The 26,491-nt window shown below is 36.4% G+C and overlaps 1 protein-coding gene across 1 annotated transcript in view; it reads left to right on the forward strand.

Moving 5' to 3' along the window:
- The first annotated feature begins 1,732 nt into the window (after nucleotides 1-1,732).
- Srr (Serine racemase) overlaps nucleotides 1,733-26,491 on the forward strand; it is a 33,394-nt gene continuing 8,635 nt past the window's right edge. The window contains exons 1-9 of the mRNA XM_071582972.1: nucleotides 1,733-1,837; nucleotides 11,069-11,188; nucleotides 13,876-13,946; nucleotides 14,037-14,324; nucleotides 14,415-14,577; nucleotides 15,065-15,220; nucleotides 16,925-17,061; nucleotides 22,121-22,346; nucleotides 22,506-22,641. Coding sequence (XP_071439073.1) covers nucleotides 1,805-1,837; nucleotides 11,069-11,188; nucleotides 13,876-13,946; nucleotides 14,037-14,324; nucleotides 14,415-14,577; nucleotides 15,065-15,220; nucleotides 16,925-17,061; nucleotides 22,121-22,346; nucleotides 22,506-22,641 — 1,330 coding nt within the window. The 5' untranslated portion in view covers nucleotides 1,733-1,804. The remainder of the gene's footprint in view (nucleotides 1,838-11,068; nucleotides 11,189-13,875; nucleotides 13,947-14,036; nucleotides 14,325-14,414; nucleotides 14,578-15,064; nucleotides 15,221-16,924; nucleotides 17,062-22,120; nucleotides 22,347-22,505; nucleotides 22,642-26,491) is intronic.

Here is a 26,491-nt window from a genome sequence, read left to right on the forward strand (position 1 = left end):
TCGATGAGAAAAAATATGCAAACCTAAAGCAGAGCTGCGAAGATTTTGAGATTCAACGCCAACGAGTTCGTATTATTATTCAAAATCGAATACTACGAAACTTTTATCTTTAAAGAGTTATAAAAATACGTTCAGGAACTAAATAACAACAATATTAGTATTGTAACTAAACATGAGAAGCCTACGCGAGGGAATAACAAATGCAATTAGTACCACTATGTGTGCAGTGATCACGGATTTCGGCTTTCATTTCAAGTATTTAAAACTGCTTACTTCATTAGCGAGACTCAATTGGCCCATTGTCGAGTGTAGGTGCTCATGGTAATGGCTCAGGGATATGAACTTAAGTGCCGGCTGCGATTTCAGCGTTTTTCTATACATTCCACCGGGAAACTGTTCATTTAGACGCTCGTTATAAGACGCGTGAGGTGTCCAATTCAAAGTACCTGGAGCACGGTCGTACTGAAATCAACCACAAAAGATAATATTTTCTTTCAAAAGAGCTCAAGTTTAGGGGAGCTTTAATAAAGTAATTGAAAAAAATATTTCGATGCTTCCGTTATTACACGAAATCCTTTTTCTCCTCATGACCTTTGTTGGTATGACCACTATCCAAAAACCCTGAAATACTTTTGTGATTGTTCTTTGATTTAATTTCTTCATAGCAGATAACAAAATTCTAATAGAGCTCCTATTATTCGACAAAATACGCTTTTAAAATATCTTTGGCTGCGAGCAGTCCACTTCCACCTCAGAATTGATTTTCTCAAATAACACGGCATTTTATACTCCGTCATTGAAATTTTGTAAAAGACACAAAATTATGTCACCTATTGGAACATCTGAAACGGTTTTAATACCTTTTGGATTCATTTCATGTGCCTGTGGTAGCAAAAAGCTGATTTGCACCATGAACACGATTACTACCGGGCCTACCTAACTGCTAAGGTACGGCCGTCACTTGTGTTTTTATGTCATTGGCTTAGCCTTTGGATTTTAGGCCGTATAAACTCTTAATTATTAGCAGAAATGATTCAAGAAATTCGACATGCATATTGTAGACTCAAGGCATCGGCCATCTACTATAGCGATATCTTCAGAAGCTAATATTTCTGCAGAGGTCCTGTTACCTATCTAATACTTTTGCTTACGAATTTGCTGAACTATTAGTCTGCTACATTACCAAACGATGGCTGCTCACCCGCATGTAAACGAGGCATCATAAATGGACACGCCAACATGAGTTGCGCTAATTGTTTCTGCTAATTAGGGGCAGATGAAGAGAGATATCTTTTAAGCACGATGAAAAAATTATCTAGTGACGCAACGAGAGAGTTTGTGCATACAATTTATCTCCAGATATCTCAGGCTTGGTTAGCGTCTAAAAATTAGTTTCTTTTGAGTATTCCCAAACAGCATTGACCGGGGATAAATATTTGAACTGCATTATGAGCGAATCTGATTCCAATGTGGAATAGAGGCTATGGGAAGACCTTCGTACCCTAAAAGAGGATTAGTTTTGGGCAATACTGTCAAATATCTCCCAGCGATAACTTCTTGTGTACTTATATTCATATGATAACCAAGCGCTCACGTTTTCATGTGTTGTCATGACCATTTTGACCGACCTCAGAGACAGGCTACAGATAGCGCCACTTCACTGACGGTTATACCACGATGGTAAGCTGCTGCTCATATAATAGCGGTCAAAAGGCTTGATATACCTCCGCCTAGAAAACATATAGCTCCAGTGACGGTCGGGAACAGTGTCGAGTAAGGATAGCTGCCCTGTTCGGGAAAAATAATGTCAACGGCATCTGCAGAAAATCAGCCAAAGGTGAGCCTAGAGTAGAATATAATAGCATGAGTAGAATTCGAAATTTATGGAATATATCAAGTAAGTTGGGCGAAGTGACACATTTTCGAAGGGAATTCCGTGCATTGTTTTGATTTTAGCTGCATCCATGTCGATAGCCGTCACGGAAGCCAGCGACTGAAGGTCGAATACTTTCTAGAGGATTAAAGTTCATTTCTTACGATGACTGCTGCTGCGTTGATAGCTGCAGCGGTGCAGTTTTTGCTTTGATTGCGAGATAATTTTCAGCACAGCATCCTGTCTCGGAATGTTTCGACATCGCTTGGAATTCAAGAGAGATTTTTACCGTGCATGTGCTCACTTGGTTGCAGCGTTTAGGAATATTTCAAGGACTTATTTCCAATTATTTCTTACACTTACTTGAAAGTGCACGTACGTAGATGACTGAATATCTAAGTATTTTGGAGCAGGAGTACGTATACGACATTCGAAAAACTTTCATTTGATGTGCATGTGCATATAAATAATGGAAATATGCGAATACGAGCACTTAACTTTCGCGCTGAAAGAGAAATTTAGCACTGTGCGCATGCGACCTACAATTTATTTGAATTTTTATCCTCTCTTTAAGTAAAACGTCTGATGGAACGAAGTGAGCTGTTATTCATGGCCGAAAGGTGGAATAGATTGGGTGCCGTGATAGACGTCGACCTCTAACCTTTACCACGGAGGCGGAGCAGTTACATGATAATTTTTATATGGATTTCGAACCTTGAATAAACGAGGGCAATTTCCCACGTGGAATCGCCGCCTTTGATTTTTCTAGGTTCTCTTGCTCGTCTCATTACGTTAATTCTAGTAATTAATGAGCCGGCGTGCTAGTCCACATGTCAGGGTCTCACATAGGCCATGCTTGTGATGCATACTATGATGGTTCGGTTCCCGGGAAACCAGGTTCTGAGGGAATGTTTGCCGAAAGCCCAAAGGGGGCCACCAGGGGAAACCGCAAAGTAAAAGAAAAATTGTTGTTTTAGATATCCGGGTTTAATTAAGTTTGAATAACGTCTTGGAAAAATCAATTGTCTTTTTGCTATTAAATTAGATTGATTTCAATTATTTCTGTTGCTTTTTGTAGGGAAAAAGAGGTACTGTGAAAGACATTGAACATTTCCTATTTAAAACTTCTCGCGGTTTCCGTAGTTTTTGTAACAAATGTAGGCTTCGCAAATAACTTTTTTATGACTCCCATCACACCAAACTCGATAGGCACAAAAGAATCAAGGGAGTATCATAGGTTATTTTAAAATTATGAATTTGAGAAACTGGCTGATACTGAAATTGATAGAAGATACTTTCAAGCCAATACAAATGGATAGAAGTACTCGAGTACTAGCATTGAGATTACTCGGTGACTATTATCAGTGAGGATATTCTTTCATCTTTTTAAACATTTCAAAGATTTTTTTAACTCCGATAAGAGGTTTATGTCCAAGTGAGACCCTAATTTATCCGTCATGTGTCAGATGAATATAGTACAGAAACGTTAATAATTACGATTGAGATAGTAACAATTCTTGTAAAACTATTGTTGCATATTCTTCTCATTATGGTTTCAGTTAAAAAAGTGTTTTCTGACGGAATTGGTTTTATTATTTTAAAATTTCATCGATATGGGCCGAATGGTAACGCAGTGAGTGGAGCGACGGGTTACTGACAGAAGAGGTCCGGTTTCAAATCTAGGGCAACCTTTGGACAACCCTATCTGTAACATAGCGGTGGTCTTTTCTGGCTTTCAGAGCTTCATAAAACCAAAAAGTGGGTTACTCAGCGAGAGAAACTGGAGCCCTCTCTCTATGTGTTGGTTTCGCGCGGTGAAATCCTCCCACACCGGTCGAAGCCAACCTTCGCATCGATCAATGCAATGGTGACGATGATTTTGATTGCTCTGAAAGTTTAAGTTATGAGTCATGCCCTTATCACTGATTGTTATTACGGACGGCCTTCTGAAAAAGTTCTTCAAGATGGTGGGATTAAACTTAGTGAGATTCGAACTCAATAGGGTGGAGTTGACTGTTGGAAAGGCTCATTTCATATCGACTAGGTTCTCTGGGTTCTAGGTTCATTGAGCGAGACGCGACGAGTGACGAGGCCTTCGAAAGCAATGCATATGCATTTAACATTCCTAGTATTTATAACAGTTTCAGGTTAAACTTTGTGGAATTCCTTCATTATGAGGGTAAAAAGGAAACTTTACAGTTCCACAATAGAGATTTGATATTTCACGACCTTGGTTTCGATGCTGCGCATCATCATCGTCACCTGGTGATGGTGCACAGCATCAAAACCAAGGTCGTGAAATATAAAATCTTTATTGTGGAAGTGTAAAGTTTCCTTTTTACCCTCATTCCTAGTATTGCTAATTTAATGTTTAGGTCCTCAAACATTTGAAACCATCTCTAACTGTTCCCTCCGAGTAAGAATAGGATAAGCAGGACTGTCGTTTAAAATAATATTGTTTGAATTACCGTGTTTAAATTATCATATAAATGTACTAATGCGAAAATTCATCATTGATTTCAACACGCACTCTGTCAACCTTACATGGCAATTTCCCTCTGCAATAGTTTATCGATAAACGGAAATAATTTATCATAAATAGTTTATGAAACAACTTAGGTGTAAAATAGGTTAAGATGAAGAAAACTTATTTGAACATAAGAGATAATATTATTTTGAAAATCATTCAAGCACCTTTTTCATTTGTAATTGATAACCCAATAATTCTTATTTTTTGGACACAATGCCTCCCAAATTATTTTTATGGCACAGAAAATCGAAACCTAGTTAAGGAATGGGAATTCGTTCCTTATCCTGAATTCAAAACCGTGACCTTTAGACCGTTAGGCCTCCACCACCAAACTAATCAGGACGGCGTGAGATAGCACGGAGGCAATTATCATTTATTCATGAAGTCTAAGATCAACGATCTTTTTTCCGCCTCCTTCGACTAATTTACAGTTTGGAAGCGTGTGGTAAGAGGCAATCGAGTGTTGGGAATAAAAGGGTCCCCGATCTTCCATTCAAGCATTTACGTTACTAGTGGAGGCTCCACAAAAAACAGCTTCATGGCCCCAGCTTCACCCACCCAGCCACCCCCCACGTTGACCCCACGGGGAAATTACAATGAAGCATTGCAATAAGGAGGTCAAGAGGAGGAACATTAACGAAACCGTTGTTCACGTTACCGTTTTGAAGTGTGCAGAGAAAGACTAAGAGTTAATGTTCAATATGCTTAGGCGGGCAAAAAAGTCAGGTGAATCCTCCCCTCCACCCGCCGACACACAAAAATTTGTGAAAGTATCCTCGCCTCACAAGGGCAACAGGGGCACATGCGGCGAGAGGTCACTGCTCTCCGAGCACGGTGAGTTTTCAACGTCCTTGAGATGTGGTTTTGAAGCCATTTGGATAACCATTCCCCAGGGAGTAACTCGCGTCGGCGGCCACGGGCTTGGGTCGGAAATCCTTTCTCGTGAGTCACGCGGGAATTGAGTAACAAAGGACCGGAGGGAGGAGCGATAGGGACCCATCAACTCTTGTGTTTGAACTCGCGTTGTTTTTGACTGACTAACTACTGCATTTACGCCCTTCACCCCTGGATGGCACTCCATTTCCCCTCTAGAACTCTTAAAATATTCAACGTCTGATTAACAAATTGTGAAGTGTTAAAATTTTAATTTGTTCTAGCTATTTATTCCACACAACGCATTTTAATGTTTTTTCAACATCCTTAAGTATACTTCTCGGTATTGCCTACTGTGCGGAATAAATAATTTTGGAAAATTACAATTTAATTATTTCGCAATATAGTTAAATGGCGTCACATGGTATCCTTACTCTACGTCCCTGTCATAAATTCCCTCTTCCACTTGAACTCGTATTTTCCATACGCAATTTTCCTTCTTATGTCCCGCCTTTGACCTTTTTGTTCCAAAATACTTCCAAGATATTTTTGTTTTCTATTATTGTAATTCTTCCAAATACTCTAGTTTATAAATTCCTATTTACATGTTTATTTCTTGTTCTATTAAATCGCATAAGTTGTATATTTAGTCACATATTATATCTATCGCTATGGGAAACAGGAATGCCATCCCTCACATCTTTCATATTTCCACGCCTCTCTAATTTTTTCTTCCACATGTTCGTTGAAAAGCACGGGTGATGATGAACATCTATGTTTTATTCCTCTTCCTAACACTGCCCATCCGGTCTCCCTTTCTCCTGAGCAGTCTGTGGCATGTACAACTTAGCAGTCTGTGGCAAGTGCAACTGAGCAGTCTGTGACGTGCAACTGAGCAGTCTGTGACATGTACAGGTTATGGCTAAGCCTCCTATCCCTATAATATGCCCTATTATTCTGTGACACATTTCTTAATTCTACTTACTTCACTCTATTAAACGCACTCTTGAAATCTACAGAACTGACAAATAAATCCTCATTGTATTCCATGTTACTCACTATAAGTGGCAAAATTACTGCTCTGACATCATGCGTACCTCTTCCTTTTCTGTACCCAAACTGATCATCCCTGAAGTAATCACTGTCCTACTTTGCATCCTGTTATTAATCATCCTGTGAACTACTTGAGCTAAATGTGAAATCAAAATTATTGTTCTATAGTCCCCACAAATGACTGCCTTTCACTTTTTTGGGATGGGAACTAACACTGATTCGTTGAAATCTTCCGGCCAAATTCCTCCCTCATTATTACTTCGAATTATTCCATGAAAACTCTTTCTTCCACGTTATCTTAAACCTTTAATCAGTTCAGCGGGATAATTGTCTACCCCGATGACCGTATTTGATTTAATTTCCATTAATGCCCTTTCTATCTCACCATTGAGGAAGCCTGGATCTAAGCTATCTTCATCTATGTCATATTCTCTTTCTATGTCTAACCATGCTGGCTGGCTAATATTTTCCTGCCTTATCTTTGATTTTTATCACATATTATCCTTCCTTTTTTCATCGCAGTGCTTTCACCTTCCTTTAAAGTGCACCAATTTCACCTCTCTTTTGTAAAATTTCCATATCCTCACAATAAGTTTTCCGCTATGCTTCCTCTCTCTAATTGTTTCCTGCCTCAGTTTATTATATAATTATTTATATTTCTTTCTACCTATTTCTGTGTTTAAATATTTCCATTTCCTTCTCTCGTCTGTCTTTTCTATAGTTTCATTCACAATCAATGGTTTTATTGCCCATTATATCCGACATCCGCTTTTTGACATCTTTAAATTTTTTTTCTGGAATGGGCCTATATTTTTTTGCTCAAGATTTTCTCTACAGCCCGCTGAAACTTCTTTTTTTGTCGCTCCAGTTAATCCTTTTACATTTCCTGTCCTAAAAACTCTTTATATTTTTATCCTTCTGAATCTGACATTAACATCATTTTCGCTAAATTATGATCTGAATCCGAAACCACTCCCAGGAAAGTGTGAAATAATCTCCTAGTTTCTAAATCAGTGGTAATCCATGATCGTGTGTAATATTTATGAATCCCAAGGCATTTCGTATGCATACATACGTCTTAAGTGTTGCCTACATATAAACCATGTATTCATGATGATTAATCCATTTCTCTATTGCATTCTGCCTGCGGTCATTCCTTGTTCCTAAACCGTAGTCGCTCACCTCTTTATTATCTCTTCCTTGCCTAAAGTCCATCCCATTCCCATGTCATTCATTTGTTTCCATCTAGAAACACCCGTAAATATGTCCTCTAATTGATCGCACACCCTGACAACTTCTTTTTCTCTATGATTCTTTGGTGGCATAGAGACCTGAACAGTGCAAATGTCCGTTGGTTCATCTTGTACATCTACTTATAATATTCTTTCAGTCTCTTGCCTTATGTTGAATGGGCTACTTCCTACCTTGCTGTTCAGTATTATATATTGTACACGCTGGCTCTCTCCCCTTCCACATTGCTCTGTAACTAAAACTTCAGTAATCCCCTATATTCTTTCATCTCACCTCATGCAGACCTAAAATATCTCAGTCTTGGGATAAATTATTAGGTGATTTACCGTTGCTTACTTCAACAGTGTTTTCAATATAACACCATCCTCAAATGGCTGACCCACAGGGATCATATTCATTTTCGGGGCCTTATTAGGGAACACACGCTGACATTGGTGACCCTAACAGGAGTAATTATCATTGCTCCCGCTCTAGGGGTGTCATCATCACGCACGAGTCCTTCCACCACGTCGGGGTTGTAGTCCATTGGGAGGGATATATAACTATAAATAAATAAATATTTATTTGCGTGTGTGTGGTATGCTTAATATATAATATATATAAACCATAAACACAGAAGTCAACCCGAATGCCGGTTTGTTAGGTGATGGTTGAGTTCACTCCGTACTAAGCCCGACGTGTGAAATCACACATCAGGTTAGGGGGGGGGGCAGTGCTTTTTTCTGTGCTGGTTACGGTTTCCCAGGAAGATCTGGTACCTGAAAAATCAAATAGGGTGGAGCTGAGGTTGCCCGGGAATCGAACCCTGTCCTTCCGGTCTGTAGTTCAACGCTCTACCCCTGGTAGAGCGTTGGACTGTTGACCGGAGGGGCTAGGGGTTCGATTCCCGGGCAAGGTACTCTGGGCATCTGCAGCTTCCCCCAGCTATGTGATTTTTTGGGTACCAAGTCTTCCTGGGAAACCATAACTGGCACAGGGAAAGGAACTGGCCCCCTTACCCTGATGTGTGAATTTCACACGCCGTCGGGCTTAGTACTGGGTGAACTCTACCATCACCAACCAAACCGACCTTCCGGTTGACTACTGTGTTTATGGTTATATATACACAGTAATCAACCCGAAGGTCGGTTTGGTTGGTGATGGTAGAGTTCACCCAGTACTAATCCCGACGGCGTGTGAAATTCACAAATCAGGGTAGGGGGGCCAGTTCCTTTCCCTGTGCCGGTTATGGTTTCCCAGGAAGACTTGATACCCGAAATATCACATAGCTTGGGTGAAGCTGCTGTGTATGTGTGTGTATATATATATATACACACATACACATATATACATGTATACGTGTATATTAATGTATACACATGCACAAATTTTGACTTGTGCACAATGCTTGAAATTCGATATTCCTGCCGGGACATCGAGTGACAAATGCTCTTGCGAACAAATATATATTTACTATCGTGTTGATATAAAATGAGATTATTAGACCCCACGCATGTTTTTGCCTGGCTATGTATTGCGACGTAATATCCATGTTAGCACCATTGTGCCCGAAACATTTGATCGGTTTCAATACGAGTATATACCTACTGATACGAAAAATTCTATTACTCTTACTATTAACCCTGTGGGTATCTACAAGCGGGATGACGTCACATTTACCTTTACATATGCTTTCATCAGGGGTAGAAGAGAAGAGAGTGGACCTCTTTGGATAGCATACGAGCTTCCCTTTCCGAGGGCTTGGGTTCAAGTTGGAGCGTTTTTGGAGGATTTTTTGTTGCCCTATAGATCCCTACTTGAATGTCGAGAGCAAAGAGTTAGAATTCAGTACTCAGTCCGTCGGATTAGACATTAGACCACGGGTCCCTTGGTTTTCTCTAATCACTAGAAATAAGTTTAATGTTGGCACCAGGTTCCCGCCGTTCATCCGACCCTTAAAGTAAATCCTCTATACCTCACCAACTCATCCGCTCACGGCTCGTACGGCCTTATATCTAGGTTACGCCAGACGGGATGGGTGATTGTCATGATGGGTGATAGTCATGACTGCGCATACGCGTATGCGGAAGTGTTTTTGTAAATTAGCTGATCTATATTTTCATGAATGCTTGAAGTAATGTTTCTCCATGTATGTCTGATGCCCGAATACATTCCGCCACACACCCTCACGGCGGCTTTCAGAGTATTGATCTAAATATTTATTGAGCAATCTACGTATTTGTTGAAATTTGTTCAGATTGGTCGTTTATATGGCAATAGCCATCGAAATGGTAGAAATATGGGTTTGTCATGAAAGACCTCCTTGACCTACTGCATTGCCAAATCAAACTGTCTACCGAACATTCGTGCTTAGAAACACTAGGATTAACTTCATCCACACCCGTTCACTTTCAACTTCGAGTAGCTAAATGTAAGTGCGCTTCGTGTCATGGAGTTAAAAGACGGATTACGTCCAAGCACACAAAAAAGAGCTCGTAAAAAGTGACCTAACATTCATTCCGCACAGATAGAGTCCTTCCGTTTGTTCCATTACAATTTTTTATTCCGATTTTTGGGACTTCATGACAAGTCGAACATATTTTCAAATTAGATTTAGCCGCCAATGTTAGGATTAGTTTAAGGGAAATCTGTACAAAACTCGTCTATGTGGTAATTTCAGCATTGTAAAATTTAGATGTAGAATCCAGTTAGCACCATACTGCTCTACCCAACCTCATCGCGTTTCCATGTTTGTTCTCACAAATCGCTATTGAAATTTCCCTCCGTCTCAATAGCCTATGTGCAAGTAATTGCTATGCAAAACCCAAGGAGTATCCGAATTTATTCAATGAAATGCTGAGTTTTAAACATAATAGTTGGTTTGCGGCCTGGAATCTACATCCATTGGATCATACTATCATTTCCTTTTAGCACATATTCTTGGCAGGTTTAAATGGCTGATTTACAAATAAAGTCATAGTTTGTATGGAGTATCTAAAATCACTAAACTATTTAGGGGGACCATGGCCAGTCCCTTTTAACTCATAGTCTGCCAATAGTTATGTTGTTAACTCAAGATTGTGTAAGGTCTCCAGACATATTCTGTTTTCTCCAATTTTTTGGAAGGCTGAGGAAATTTTTAAGTTGACCTGGACCTTCTTACTTTCACTCCAATTAAAAAAAAATATTAATTCAAATATTCACTCCATATATGGCATCAACATACAAAACTTTTAAATAAAAATGTGTATAGTGCAAATGCAGGATAAAATATCTGATCATTATTTACAATAGTACATTTTATGCGACTTTTGGACTAAAAGGCATTTTTGGAATCATTTGCTTAAATTCCTGAAAACTTAATTTTAAATTGAATAATTCAAGCAACTCACTTAACTTTTCTTTTGCCTAGTTAATCTTTTACTTACTAAACTTATTTAACTTACTGACATTTTGTTTTTTGTTAATGGTTACATACTAATTAATTTTTGATATTTTACTATTTTCAGCCCAGTGAGGCTTTGGTTGATCCATGGTGTTCATCTACAAAGCCACAAAAGATTATGTTTGAAGACATAACATCAGCTGCTTTCAAAGTGAAGCAGGGAATCCTAGTGACACCATGCATGGCAAGTCACTAAAAAATAGCATATAGTCAATCATTGGTGATTTTGGATCTTGCACATCAGATACATTCTGTGTTATCAATGGTGACTGGCATTGAATTAATCCTATTCCCTTTTGGTGTAGCGTGTTGAGGTCATACTAATAAATGAATTAAACTTTGGGATGTCCTCATTATTTTTCAAAAATTCATTTTTTTATTTGCTACCAGAAGAAACCTATTTGCCTAGCTATACTAACTCTTACTACTTATGCAAAATAAAAAAAATGATGAAATCCCAAAGTGTATTTTATTCATCCTGTTTCCTTTCACCATGTATCCAAAGTTCTATTCATAACTCATAAACATGCAATAGCTACTGAAAAACAATACCATAGGTTGCCTATGTACACAAAAAATCCCTGATTTCAATGTATGTGGTGACATTTAAAATTCAATCTTATACAAGGTAGACAAACCCAGAATTATGTGTTAGGAGAGTAAAGTTCTACATAGAATTATCCTTGATTGACTATTGCTCATTGTTTTTTGGTATGCATTTTTAAAGGATTTTGTCTATGTGAAATGCAAAAATTCAAACTAGCAATTTGCATTTTATGCATGGTAGAATGTACTACTATGGGACAATTGACTTTTGTGTACAGTTTTTCAGCTGAAATCTATCCTTCCATTATTCATAACACATAGCATAGAGGATTTTTTATGTTTCGTGCAACATGATACCCACTGTACAGTGAGATAGGTGCATGTTTAGTATGCTTCTCTAAATATTTAACTTAATGAAATGATATATGGGAAAGTTTTCTCTGTGCATTGCTTTTCAAAGATTCTTCCCTTAAATTACAAATTTCATCATGGCTTTCCAAGAATGTTAAATTTTTGGGGTCCCCAGTTGATCTGCTCGCTGATTAATTCAATCTGAGTCATTCAAAGACTACTCTTTGAAGAGCACTATCATGAGCAAGATACAATCAAAAATTTTATGGGCCAAGGTTTCAGGTACCTACTAATCTTACTTTCAAAGCCTTTCAATAAATGATACATTTATATTTATTTATTGGATAATCAAAAGTTATGATATGACTTAAGTTTATTCAGCTCAATATTCATAAGCAAATATTTTCTTCCAGTTAGTGATTTCTTCCTTGATAGTTGAACAAGTTTTGTTTTCTTTATGGGGTTTATAATATTTTATTTAGGTGTCTAGTCTCAGTAGAATACTTCAGCAATTGGAAATTGGTTAGCAGCAATGTTGAAGGTTTTGGTTTTGTTGTTGGATTGTAGTGATGGGTAGCAATTTTTCATGATATGCATGGATTTAGTCCTTCTAGGCTAAAGGTTGCTCTATGGTTGTACCATGTGTACATTGCTGAGAACTATTGATCAATATTGAGGGAGGTTAGATGTCTTAGCCAAATCAGTTTTGAGGTGGACTGCTGTATTTCTTTAACATTGCTGTATAACACTGGCTGAGTTGATAAAATATAGAGACCAGAAAGAAACAACTGACATTTTATTTCTAACCCATAAGGACTAATTATCTCTAACTTCAACCCTGCACTTCCCTGACGTCTTCCATATTCCCTTTCACAGTTTCACCAATGTTGAACACCACCCTGCTCTTCTCATTTACAATTCATCCTCCCTCCCTCCAGAGCTCCTCCCTCTCATGCAAATCACATCATGCATCCCCCCTATGGTAATCCTGTAAATGATAAAAATTTGTAGTAATATATGATTCAAAATTACACAAACTGGGATCATGGCAGCCAAGTGGATAGAGCATTAGAGGAAATGACCAGAGGGCTCGGGTTCCTAGGGTTAGTGTTGCCTCTGGGGACCCACAGATACACCCAAGCTATGTGATTTTTTGGGCACTAAATCTTCATTGAAAACCTTAGGTAGCACAGGGAAAGAAACTGCCCCCAGTACCCTGATGTGTAAATTTCACATGCCATTTGGATTAGTACAAAATGAGCTCCATCGACACCTTTAAACCCAAGCATAAGGTTCATTACTATGGTCTTTATTACATTAAAACAATTAACTTTCATATCAAAGCTTTTTGCTGTCAGGTTTGCAGTGTAACTCATATATGGACTACAAAAAAATAATAAAATACCATCCTATATTATTAAGTGCTATATGCTTGTGAAGTTGACATTGTAGAAGTCTTAAATGTAGTATTGTACAAAATAGACTCCTGAACATGATTGTAATCTCAAAGGTGATTGAAAAATGCAAACTCTTCATGCTGAAGCTATTTTGGAAATGATTTCCACCTTTATATTTCATGAATTATCTTCATTCCTGATAATATTATGGTACAATGATACATGAATGTTAATGATTTTTCATTTACCCTACAATTACCTTCCTTGAATTTCTGAAATTCTCTGTAATAGGGAAGTACACCATCACTTCTCAGAAAAGATCCATCAGTTTAATTACTCTTAGGTTTCAGAAAGTAATTTTATGTAAGTGTAGTTCTAGCATGTTATTGATGAAAGGATTCATATGTCACACGTCCCCTCACCCTATCACCCTATAAGTACTGGGTAATGGGTATTGTATATAATGAAGAATTAGAGTAACTTCTATTTTATGCATTATATAAGTAACCTTACTCAAATTATTATTTGTAAATGATGACAAGTTTTGTAGATAACTTCATTAACTTTATATTTACAGAAGTCACATTTATCTGAGATAACTGGTATGGAAGTGTACTTGAAGAAAGATTTTCTACAGTATACTGGAAGGTGGGTGACAGTTTTTATACTCTTCATTAAATCATAGTACTAAAATATTGTATGAATTTTATTATTTAAAAATTACATTGTAAATTATAGCTTCAAGGAAAGAGGAGCAAGATATGCTCTGCTAATGCTGCCGGAAGAGAACAAACGAGCTGGTGTAATTTCAGCAAGTTTGGGAAATCATGCCCTGGCACTTTGTTACCATGGGAATAGGTTGAACATACCTGTTACTGTTGTCATGCCAATTGTGGCACCAATCATGAAAATCCAAGCTTGCCGTCAATATGGAGCAAATGTTGTTGTTAAAGGAGTGGACATGGGAGAGGCTAAGACCATAGCCATGGCACTGGGAAATGAGAAAGGGCTGACCTATATCAATGGGTATGAATCAAAATGTGATTAATTCATTCATTAAATTGGTATTTTATTTTCACACTGTTTTCATGAGGCTTCATATCTTTTCTTTTACAGCTATGATCACCCACACATAATGGCTGGCCAAGGCACATTAGGCCTGGAAATTGTTGAACAAGTTGAAAAACCTGATGCAGTAATTGTTCCAGTTGGAGGTGGAGGCCTTATTGCAGGTGTTGCACTGGCAGTTAAAACATTGTATCCAGATGTAAAAGTTGTAGTAAGTTCTTCTTCGCATCTTCCCGCATCTCCGCATCTTCTTGGTTTATGCAATTGTAATATCTCATTGTCATGAACCACAAAATTTTTCATTTTATCCAGATACATGAGATTTTTATACATGTGTATAAGCCATACAACAGAAATAATATTAATGTATACTTACTGTGCAACATAGTAGGTGAATTTCATATAATTACTTTAGTTTAATCAATATTTTGCTATTTAATAAGGAATGCACTTTTATTTAACCTGAAAAATATTATTATTTTAATGGGCACCATTGCAAAGAATTAGGAAGGACTAATTGAGATTGTGTATCGCTTATATTCTAGTATTATGATTAGATAATTCTCAGCTCTATCTAGGCAGTATCTAAGCAGATTAAAACAGTATTTATGCCTTCCTGTAGGAGTTGACTGCACCAAATATGCTTAAATATGAAGTCATATTACTTGGAGCATTTACATGAAAGTTCTACTTTACAGGGAGTTGAATCTGACAGATGTCCAAGTTTCTCAAATGCAGTCAAGGCTGGTAAACCAATAATGACACCCATAGAGTCAACACTAGCTGATGGTCTTGCAGTTCCAATGGTTGGCTACAATGCATTTGCAACAGCTGCTCCACTTATTGATAAGCTGGTAAATGTTTGAATCCTTTAATGAATTTTCTCTACTGTAAACTAAAGAAGGATATCCTATTTTTTTATTATAGTTAAATATTTTATTCCTAATTGTCTTTGAGTTACATTCAGGCATGATTAATTCATTTACCTATCCTAATATTAAAGGTTCATGTTAATGGAGAATAAGATGGAAGTATCAGAGTGGGAGGAATGATGTATAATGCAACTATTATTTCCTTGTCCCTAATGCATCATGCTGAAATGATAATCTAATGATTTTAGCTTCTTAATAATGTCCCAATCAATGACTGCACTACACTTCACCACTCCTTGAGTGGACCACTAAATTGTTGCAGCTGTAAACTAAAATTTGCTGCTAATAATTATTTGGTCTTAATTATTACGCTACGCTTTGTTAATTAATTTGTGTAATATACTTGATTTGCTTTGTGCCTCTATTAAGTAAGACCTATGAGGTTACTTTATTATTTTTTAATGTTTTTAGTCATATACTGTCTCACATGGCATGTCATTAATACCGCAATACCATGTGTAACATACTACATGGGTCATAAAGTTGGCAGTACATTTAAGTAGGTACCTACTGGCTTCCCAGCCCAAGAATGTATATTCAAATTCTAGTTGGTAGTGTATTTTTAACAATTCATGACATGAATTTTACTTGGATGCCCAGTAGAAAGCATTTCAAGTATATCAGTATTAGCATTAAACTTTTGGCATTTGGCAACTTTTTTTTGCTGCTTACCTAGTCTTTCTCTACCCTGCACCAACATGCTAAAATACTAGCTATTTGCAAATGACTTACTTTTCATAATGAGTGAAATGATATTGTGTTTGATGTTTTGGCATAATTATTATACTCATTGTCACTATTGTGACAGCTGCTTCTTCTTTTACTAAAACTAGGTAGCTAATGGACATTAATAGATAATAGAATCAACATTGTGCATACAAAAGTAAGTTATATCAAAGAGTGATTCTAACCCATTAATGTCTAGTTAAAACTGTGGGTGAATTTAAATATTATTTGCAAGATGCCAAGATATATGCTGTAAAGAAGAGTAATTATGTAATAGCCTCTGTCGTTTTCTGACTTGGAATGATTGGAGAGTGTATCTTAAAAAAGTTGAGTGCACCTGTGTGAACTATCATAGTTAGAATTATGGAGTAAGAAGTGGGAGGGTCACTTACTAGAAGTAATGAAATCTGGATCTATATTTCACATAAGTATTTTTTGGTACCTTAAATAATAGTTATATTTCATGAACCTCGTCTGTCCATTTGGCATAATCAGTAAATATCTTTTATAATTTGATTTACCGTGTGCAGTAAAAAGTTCACTCACTCTTTACGTTAATGATTGTTGGCAATAATCTCAATGATACTCTAACAACTCAACTTTTTTCCTGAAATTTCTCCAAAGTAAAACATATAAGAGATTTTTCATGATTTTCACTTTTAAGTGATATTTTTCTTCATATGTTGTTGTACAATTTAATCTTTTTCGGCTATCATTAATTTTTTCTTAATTTTAATTCATAAATTTTCATTGTATCTCTCAATCAGAGTGCTATTTTGTAAAACTTAAACTCAATGAAAATTTTTGCAAAAAAGCAATTTCTTCATTAATACAAAATTCTGATTTTTTGGTTATTATTTCTTTGAACTAATTCATTCATTTTTTATAATGACAATTAAGGTGGTAGTGAAAGAAGAATGGATTGCCATTGCAATTCTCCGTCTAGTTGAGTTGGAGAAATGTGTGGTTGAAGGGGCTGGTGCTGCTGGATTGGCGGCTATACTGGCAGGAAAACTGGATGAGTTTAAAGGAAAGAGGTAAAACTTGCAACCGTTCACTATATTTTCCATTATTGAATTCTTAAGAAAAAATATTCATAAAAATAAGTTCTTGAGCAAATTATGGATGATATTTTCTTCAAAAGTAATCCTATAAGCCAATTAAATGAGGTGAATATTTTAAGATAAGATTTTTATATCAGGGAAAATCAGTTATGCCAGTAAGGTGCTCCTTGGGTTAGTAAGTTACCCAAGTAAGGCAGATACTTATTTTCCTATCTAACAAAAAATAACATAGGTACAACTCACATCACTTCTTAAGAGGTTATGCTACATACTAGCTGGGGGTGGCTTAGTGCATTCCTTTTTATTGTGCTGCAGATATAAAAATATCTTATTTAATGTATTATGCAGCTGGGAATTTTGTGTGTTTGTCCCGTTTTTCATGTACTTATCACTGTTTAGATACCATGAAAAAACAATAAACACAGTAATCAACCTGAAGGTTGGTTTAGTAGGTGATGGTAGAGTTCATCCAGTACTAAGCCCAACAGCATGTGAAATTCGCACATCAGGGTGGGGGGGGCCAGTTCCTTTCCCTGTACCGGTTGTGGTTTCCCAGGAAGATATGGTACTCGGGTGTAGCTTGGGTGGAGCTGCAGGTGTCCATCACTCTACTCTACCCCTGGACTTCAGTGACCCCATTGTTTAGATACATGATATTTATTTTGTTTACATAATTCATTTCTGTTCAATAAAATGAATGTTGCATTAAAAATATCATACCGTTATACAGTTTTTGGGGCAATGTAGAAAAGTTGAATTTAGTCTTATCAAAATATTTCAAATGGATTAGGAAATCAATAAATCAACTGTAAAATTCATGGTATAATCAAAAGATAATCCAAAGACTGTTCAACAAAGTATTACATTAGGCTTGGGTACAATTATAAAATGTTGGTATATACATATTGTTTGGGGCAGGTCATTTAATTTTTCATATTAAAAAACAGTTTTATATTTTCCTAGATATTTGCACATTGATGAAACAAACATTATGGTGATAAGCTGTATATTCTACTAATACTGTCTACTATTACAATTCAGCTCTTAAGACTCTGTGTGGCACTGAAATGCGCACATGTAAAGGATATTGGCTCCCTTTCCATATGAAGGCACTAAATGTGTAATCATCCCAATTCCCTTGATAAATTTCTTTCAAACCTACACCATTACCCCCTCCAATGAGGGTACCCAGAATGCCTCCAGATCAAAAGAATCCGAAAACATGCATGTACTGCCAAACCATCCTCCACCACAGACACCCACCCCTTGTCAATTAATCCCAATTATTTCCCCAGCATAGTGTCTCTGAGATCCTGCATCCTAAAGAGCCTTTACCTCATCCTCAAAAACCACAATTCCACAATCAAACTTTTTCCCAAATGCCCCTCTGTTATAGTCAACTACCTCACTATCAAACCTCACTATAAACCTCCTATCATACCTCCTCAAATCAACCAATTCACTCAATAAATCCCCACCACATCCCAAAGCTATTGCCATACCCTCCAATAAATCAAGATGTAAAGCATATCCTATTTTCAAAACCTAAATCCTATTCCTCTCCCATCTGTGTTTTAATTCTCTTTGACCAAATCCCTCCTCCTCTTTGCAGCAATGTAGTCTATCTCCTGAAGATAGCTATGCCCTGCCTTCTGCATTGGTCAATAAAGCACACCCCTTAACATTAGAATCAATAATCACTGCACTTCCTGCAGCCATTTTCCTGTCTGTGATGCTCCCAAGCCCAAAGCATGCCTCTTCCTTTTCATAGAAGAAGATGATTTTGCCACCAAAAATGTTAGTGGCTGAGATATGATAATCTCCACATTCCTAACCTATGTCTCCCATCAATTGTTTCCCTAGCAATAACTTATTTTAATAGGGGGAAGAAAATGAGTGGGAAGTGATTGGCGAAGCAGATTATTAAGAACTTGAACAACTAATGCCATGTTCAGTGTATTTGGTGGACAAATTCAGTGTATATGGTGTTCAGTGACAGGATTATTGCTGCAGATTTTATAACTTTAGAGTGTTATAATTACATAAATGAATGAAAAAAATATATATAAGAATTATCAACTCTCAGCACATCGGATAAGGTCGAAGATGGCCTGGAGTGGATGGATGTCCACAATGACCTGGAAAATGGACTTTATGACAATGAAAGCCAACAAAATATTTCTAAATACTATCAGGATGCCATCAAATTAGTGCATGTTATAAACATATCCATGCAGAATAATAAAGGTAATTACAATCACAAAATCAAAATAAATTAATAAAACCTTGAAGAAATAAATACTAGAATGGTTCAGTTGATTCTACAAAAATACTATAAAGGTTCTAAAAGTAAGTTGATGAATTTTATATTGCTTTTGTATGGATATATTTTTTTTTAAGAAAGCAGTGAGTATTGTTCGAGTTTTTTTTTAACTACTGGCATCTACTCATTCAATTTTTGCAATATATTTACCCCTCAGTAGGGAACACCACCTAAAAAAGGTCAGTACTTCATCCCTATTCAGTGGCTATTGTAGGGATGTTCTACTGCAAAAAAGTGGTAGCATTCTATGCAGCTACTCATGATAATATTCATTTTCCAAGTCTATGGAGTGAATAATATATCATTAAAGTTTCTAATTTATCATATAGTAGGTAGGTAAATACCATCATTACAATAAACTAAATAAAATATCATCACTTTATAGACCAACAAGCTTAAGCTTACCTGAAGAAAATGTATGAGGAATAGAAAAAGGAATAATAATGTATGGCAACTGGAAACAGTTTAATGTCCTAGGAGCCATCATTATTAGAGTCTAGAACTATTCTGATCTCCATTATCTACAGTCTTTGGCAATAATATCATACATTGATGAAAGGTACCATATTCATCAAATCTGCTCAAATAGTCCATTTAAAGGTAGGGACTCCAACAATTTTGATCAGTTTTTATTGTTGATAAACCTCAGAAAAATCACAAAACAGCATATAATCTATGTTTCAAGCAGGATTATATTGTGGCATTGGGAGACACGTGTGCACCTGGAAAAGCAAGTTGATATTTTCAAATATTCCTGATGCATAATGATATTTGAAAGCCCTTTATTTCAATTATTAAAAAGTTAAAATACAACTGTAGATATAAAAATATTTAAAAATGATTTATGCGGCCACATATAAAAAAATCATGAAATTAAAATATTTTATGTGAACATTGCAGCAATCATGTTTGTTTGAATGCAATTTTATTAAAATTTCTTGAATATAAAGTATTTTTCAATTTTTTTATAAAATTAATGGTGTAATAAATTCATAATTTGGCCAATAAATCACTAGCTCAATCAGTCACTAGAAAAATACTTGCCTACTTATTTTATCTTCAGCCTTATTTTGCAAATTGTTTTAAGATTTTAATTTGGGTATGACAATTAATTCCATTTAGATTTTAGTAGGTACCTACCTATGCAAATAGGCCTTTTGACTTGAACATACTACCTTGATCAAAAGGTTCCCGGAATAACCACCGTGTGGCGCTCCCATCGTTCCGATTTGAGTTCTGTTTTTTTTGTTAAATTGGTACATCTGTTGTTGATATTCCCTTTAAATCTTAGTGTCATAACTTGACATTTGCAAAAGTTACGTAGCCAAGAGTACATCTATCTCTGTGTGTGTTGGCGATTTTTTACAATTTCAGAAATGGATTTAAATTTGCAACAACGAACTTGTATTAAATTTTGCGTAAAAAACGGATTTAGTGGCGCACGGACGTTGGAAATGTTGGAAAAGTGTTTCGGCAACGATTCTCTAAAAAAAACGGTCGTTTACCAGTGGCACGAGCGGTTCAGAAGTGGTCGTGAGTCAATCGAAGATGATGAACGCAGTGGCAGACCATCGACATCGAAAGTCGGTGAAAAAATTGATAAAGTAAAAGAAATGTTGGTCAATAACCGCAAATTAACCATCAGAGAAATAGCGGAGGACTTGAACATTGCCTATGGATCCGCCCAAGACATTGTGGTTAATGATTTGGGTTTCCGTCGTGTAGCAGCAAGGTTGGTTCCAAAAGACCTCAATTTCATGCAAAAAAGAGACCGTGTTGACGTCGCAAAAGACATGATTTGCGAGGCTGAATCCGATCCCACATTCATCAAAAGGATCATTACTGGAGACGAGACGTGGGTTTATGAGTACGACACGCAATCCAGACATCAGGCAAGTGAATGGCGTTCACCAAATGAGCCGAGACCAAAAAAACCACGTCGTTTTCAGTCAAAAAAGAAGGCATTGCTGACGGTTTTCATGGATTACAACGGTGTAGTGCATCATGAATTTTTGCCAGAAGGCCAGACAGTAAGCAAAGAGTATTATTTGGGCGTTATGAGACGTTTGCGTGAAGCAATTCGCCGAAAGAGACCAGAAATGTGGGCAGAAAACTCGTGGATTTTGCACCATGATAACGCACCGTCGCACAGTGCTATCATTATTCGTAATTTTTTGACGAAAAATGCAACAAATACCATCCAACAGCCACCGAATTCTCCTGATTTGGCTCCCTGTGACTTCTTTCTGTTCAATCGAGTTAAAAAACCATTACGGGGAACGCGTTTTAGCAGCCGAGAGGAAGTAATGGAAAAATCGCAGGAAGCACTGATGGACATACCGAAAACCGAATATAAAAAATGTTTCGAGGATTGGATCAAGCGCTGGCATAAGTGTGTTGCAGTCGATGGGGATTACTTTGAAGGGGACAATATAGATTTAGATGAATAAACTTGTATTTTTAATTTTCTGAATAAATTCCGGGAAATTTTTGATCAAGGTAGTAATATGCTGTGAGATAAATTCACTGGTAAATGTTGTTGCTTTTTTGATTAGTTCATTCACAAAGTCCTTTGGCCATTTACTGACATACGGACCAATCCATAGGTCTGTATTTGAATTATCATTATCATCAGCAACCAGAATTTGTAGCATAATACTGTAGGTTTAAAAAAACATTTTTAGATTATATTGCTTTATTTTCTCACAGGGTAGTGCTTCCCCTTTGTGGTGGAAATATTGATACTACCATACTAGGAAGATGTTTGGAAAGAGGGTTAGCAGTTGATGGGCGTCTGTTGAAATTCAAAGTTACAGTCAGTGATCGTCCAGGTGGAATAACAGAACTATGCCGTCTCATGTCAACGCTGGGTGTTTCTATCAAAGACATAATGCATGAACGTGCTTGGTTAACTTCAGATATTTTCAGTGTGCAGGTAAGAATTCATGCATCAATTTCTGTTTATATAATGTGTATGCATGTTATATCCACTTTTTGTATCTACAAGCAGCTTCACCATAGGCTAATATGCTAAATTATATTATGACTGTAAATTATGGGAAACTACATGATAATATCTCAATTCCACAAACAGGTGAAAGTGGTATGTGAGACCAGAGATATGGAGCATGCTGCCCAGTTGAAACAGGCTCTTTTCAAGAACTACAAATCAGTGGATTTTGGTCAATTTAAATCACTCACTTATGGAGTGGAAAGACTTCGTGCAAGAGGTAAGACCTGAAATTCCCTTAAACGCATTATCTAATGCCACTAATAGTTATGTAGGTACACCCAAAATATGCCTTAAAAGGTTAATTTATCAATAATGTTATTTTCACTATGGATAGTACATGTTGAGGCATCCTATCATTTTCAAGTTAATTCATTGAATATTCACCAACCTCTCAAAAAATAGCACCATAGCCAACTAAGATAGGCCTATGAAAACATTTTATACTTTTCATGAAACATATCCTTGTCCCTGTGAATTTGACTCTGGATCTGTGTATTTTTGGCAGGTAATTCCACAGCTACACTATTTATCAATTTTCAGATTGTTTTGTTCATATGCCTACCACATAAGTTCATTATGATGTCTAATATTTTTTGCCAAAATTGATTGATTTTGAATAAAAATAAGCTTGGATAAGATGGAATATCCTTCATGGCTAGAAAGAGAAGATTTATTTGCAATAATGCATGTCAAAAATCATGTTAATTCATTCATAAATAGGTACATAAAGGTAGGTAGGGTGGAATCAAATGATTTTTTCATGTGGAATCTAATCTGAAACACTATAGACAAAAATTAACACCCATATTTTTTAATAAGGACAATTTTTAATTAAGTATTTACTGCTGTAATAGGGTAAAAATTGAGTGGGAAAATATAAATTACAAGTCCTCTTTTCCTGGCCATTAACCCATCAACATTAAAACTCGAAATGGCTCTAGAGAAAATGTTAAATATACTACTCCCTCTTTAACATATGTAACGTACATTTTTAGTAATGAGTATATTCAACAAAATCAGGCATAATGCAGTGGAAGTTCGTTATTATGAGAAACAAATTTGCACTTTTCCACAGATTTATTGTAACGTACATTGCGTTTCAGTTCATCAAACCATCTTCAGGTAAAAGCCTAGTTTAGTAACTAGATTATTTATTTACCAATTTATATCTCAATATTTAAAGCTGTTTCTTACTATTCAAAATGGCTATTCTTTCTATTTGATTGCTCAGTATTCTTTCTTCTGCCAACTGACTGTAATATTCATCTACTTCTCAATGATCTTCATCTTCAGCAATTTATTGAGTGTAAGTCTATTCTCACTCTCTAATCACCTCAATTCTTACTATCATTATCATTCCCTCTAATGATCTTTCTGCAATGGTTTCTTATGTAATGGGTTCATTAGAGTAAGCCATTAGAGCTAAGCTAGGGAATTAATATCTCCTTCACCCACTTTTTCTGCCTTTTTTGCAAAGTTACAGTAAATTCCTCTCTTAATGTACCTTGCCAAATACTTATTTTTAGGGTAGGTTTTTAATGAACCCTGGCACTATAACCTAGTGCACCTGTCCAAGCCCAAACTAACATGACGAGGAACTCCATAAATCTCATACTACATTTGAAAATAAATCATTCCTAAGCTATGTATAATTTCAGCCCTCCTTTAGTCCATCCTAAATGCCTATTCTTTTCCTCTTTCGCCAAAATTCTCCCCCCTAATACCACTGTCGGCATCTCATTATCTCCTGCATTTACTTGCATGCCTTCTTTGAGTTTTTTCCAGCAGTCACTCTTCCCATACCATGACCTAGCACTGCATAGTTCATTTATCTTTCTTTCCATTTAATTTTTTTCATTTTTCTCCACATCCACATCTTGAAATCTTCTGGCCTGTTTTTATATTCTTGCTTCAATGATGAAGTTTGGGAGCCATAAAATACTATTCTCCATATTTAAGTTTTCACTGGTTTTTTTGCCTTAACATAAGTTACCTTTCAACTCCAACATTGTAAATGCTTCCTTACATTATATGATTAATCTTTTCTTGCCCCAAGCAATCTATCCACCCTCCTCCAAAACACATATTTAGATAATATTTTCCGCTTGTTTTAGTCTTTGTCTTCCAATTTTAATATTCATCTCAACCTTCCTAATCCTTGAGAATCTCATTACTTTCACTTTCTCATGATTAATTCTTATCCCAGGCTAATCAAACAGTGATTCCATGCTATGATCATAGTGATTGAAAACCTTTTCTGACTGGCCAACTAATGGTTAGTACCATTCTAAATTATTTCAAGAGTCTCATATTCCCACTTCAGCTCTTCCCATGCCTCACTTATCCTTTCCTACACATATCTATTGAAAAGTACAGGTGTAAGTCAGGATAGAAAGTCCATCTAAACAATCAAAGATAAGACAGCAAAATTATTAATTGTACAAGGGAAGATTCAAGAGATATAGTAAGAATGTATAGAGGAAATATATGGTAAAGGCTAGCGAGCTTAAAGATGTAAAGGGTTATACGACATACTTGAGGATAGCTTAGGTCCAGACGTACTTAATGGAGATATAAAAAGGGCATTAAGAGAATTGAAATCAGATAAGACTGTAGGGGTAGATAAAATTCCCACAGAAACACTTAAACGCAGATGTAAATGTGTTTGGTAGATTTTTTCTGGACTAATGTTTAGCATTTATAAGAAGGAATTTGGCTGGAATATTTCCGATGGCTTTTTGTAGCAGTGTTAGTTCCTATCCCAAAAAAGGAACTATAATGTGAGGACTACAATATATGCCTGATTTTGCAAGCAGCTTAAGTGGTTCTCAGGATCATAAACAAGCAGATAGACAGCAGGGCAGATGATGACTTAGGGGATGATCAGTTTGGGTTCCAAAAGGAAAGAGGCACAGTTGATGCCATAGCAGTATTGAGAGCACTAATAGAGAGAACAATATTATAAAATCAGGTTACATTTGTTTGTTAAATAGATTTAAAAATGGCATTTGAGAGAGTTAAGTGATGTGATAGAATAAATGAATGTATTGCAAAAATATGAGTAGATTGTTGGGATAAGTGACTTTTCCACCAACTGCATATGTCTATGTGGTTAGTGATAGATGGAGAGTCAGTATGCACAGTGTTAGGATGAGGGGTAAGGTATGGGTGTCCATTATCACCAGTGATTTTCAGCACATATGTGGATAAAATTGTCAAAGAGTCATTGGAAGATCTGGAGATAGGAATAAAAACAGTTAGGTTTGAAGATGATCAAGATTTAGTTTTCCAGACAGCCAAGGAGTTGCGAGTATTGCTGAGCACTTTTGAAGGTCAATGTGATAGGTATGGAATGAGGATAAATTTAAACAAAACAAAGGCAATGCAATTTTATAAGAGAAAAACCACATTAAATATCAAAGTATGAGTTCATAATGTGAAGTAGTTGGAACAGTTAACCTATCTTGGATGGGATGTGTGGCAGTCACTCCTGGATAGAAATATAGAATATGACAAGATGTATTACTTTGCTTTTTAGATTTTGAGAAAGCCTTTAGCAAAATAAATTGGGTTTAATAATTGATGTGCACTTCAGGAGATAAATGGTAAGTTGGAGGGAAGGCAACTTATCTGAAACCTATACCTTTCCCTGACTGTGCTAATGAAGGCAACAGATAAATGGCCACAATGGAGTGTGTTAGGAAGGATGATGGTAAGACAGAGCAGTCCACTAATTTCCCTGCCTTTCAACTTATACATGCAATATTAAATTCTAAAAGAGGCATGGGGATATCTTGAGGTGGAAAGGAATTTAGGTTGAAATTTACTAAAATTAACTATATTTGTTGACTTGCAGATGCTCAAATTTTATTTGCCAGGCAGTCAAAGGATTAAAATGATTGCTGAGAATATTACACAGCCAATCTGATAGTTTAATGATAATAAATCCAAAATATAGGGATAATGAGATTTTTTGAGAACAGAAAGCCTAAGTTAAACATTAAAATCGAAGGGCATCAGCTAGAGTAAGTAAACCAGTTTTCTTTTATAGCAAATGTTTTGAACAA

The sequence above is a fragment of the Hetaerina americana genome, unplaced genomic scaffold (genome assembly GCF_022747635.1).
Source record: "Hetaerina americana unplaced genomic scaffold, ioHetAmer1.1.p SCAF_12, whole genome shotgun sequence".
NCBI classification, from domain to species: Eukaryota; Metazoa; Arthropoda; class Insecta; order Odonata; family Calopterygidae; genus Hetaerina; species Hetaerina americana.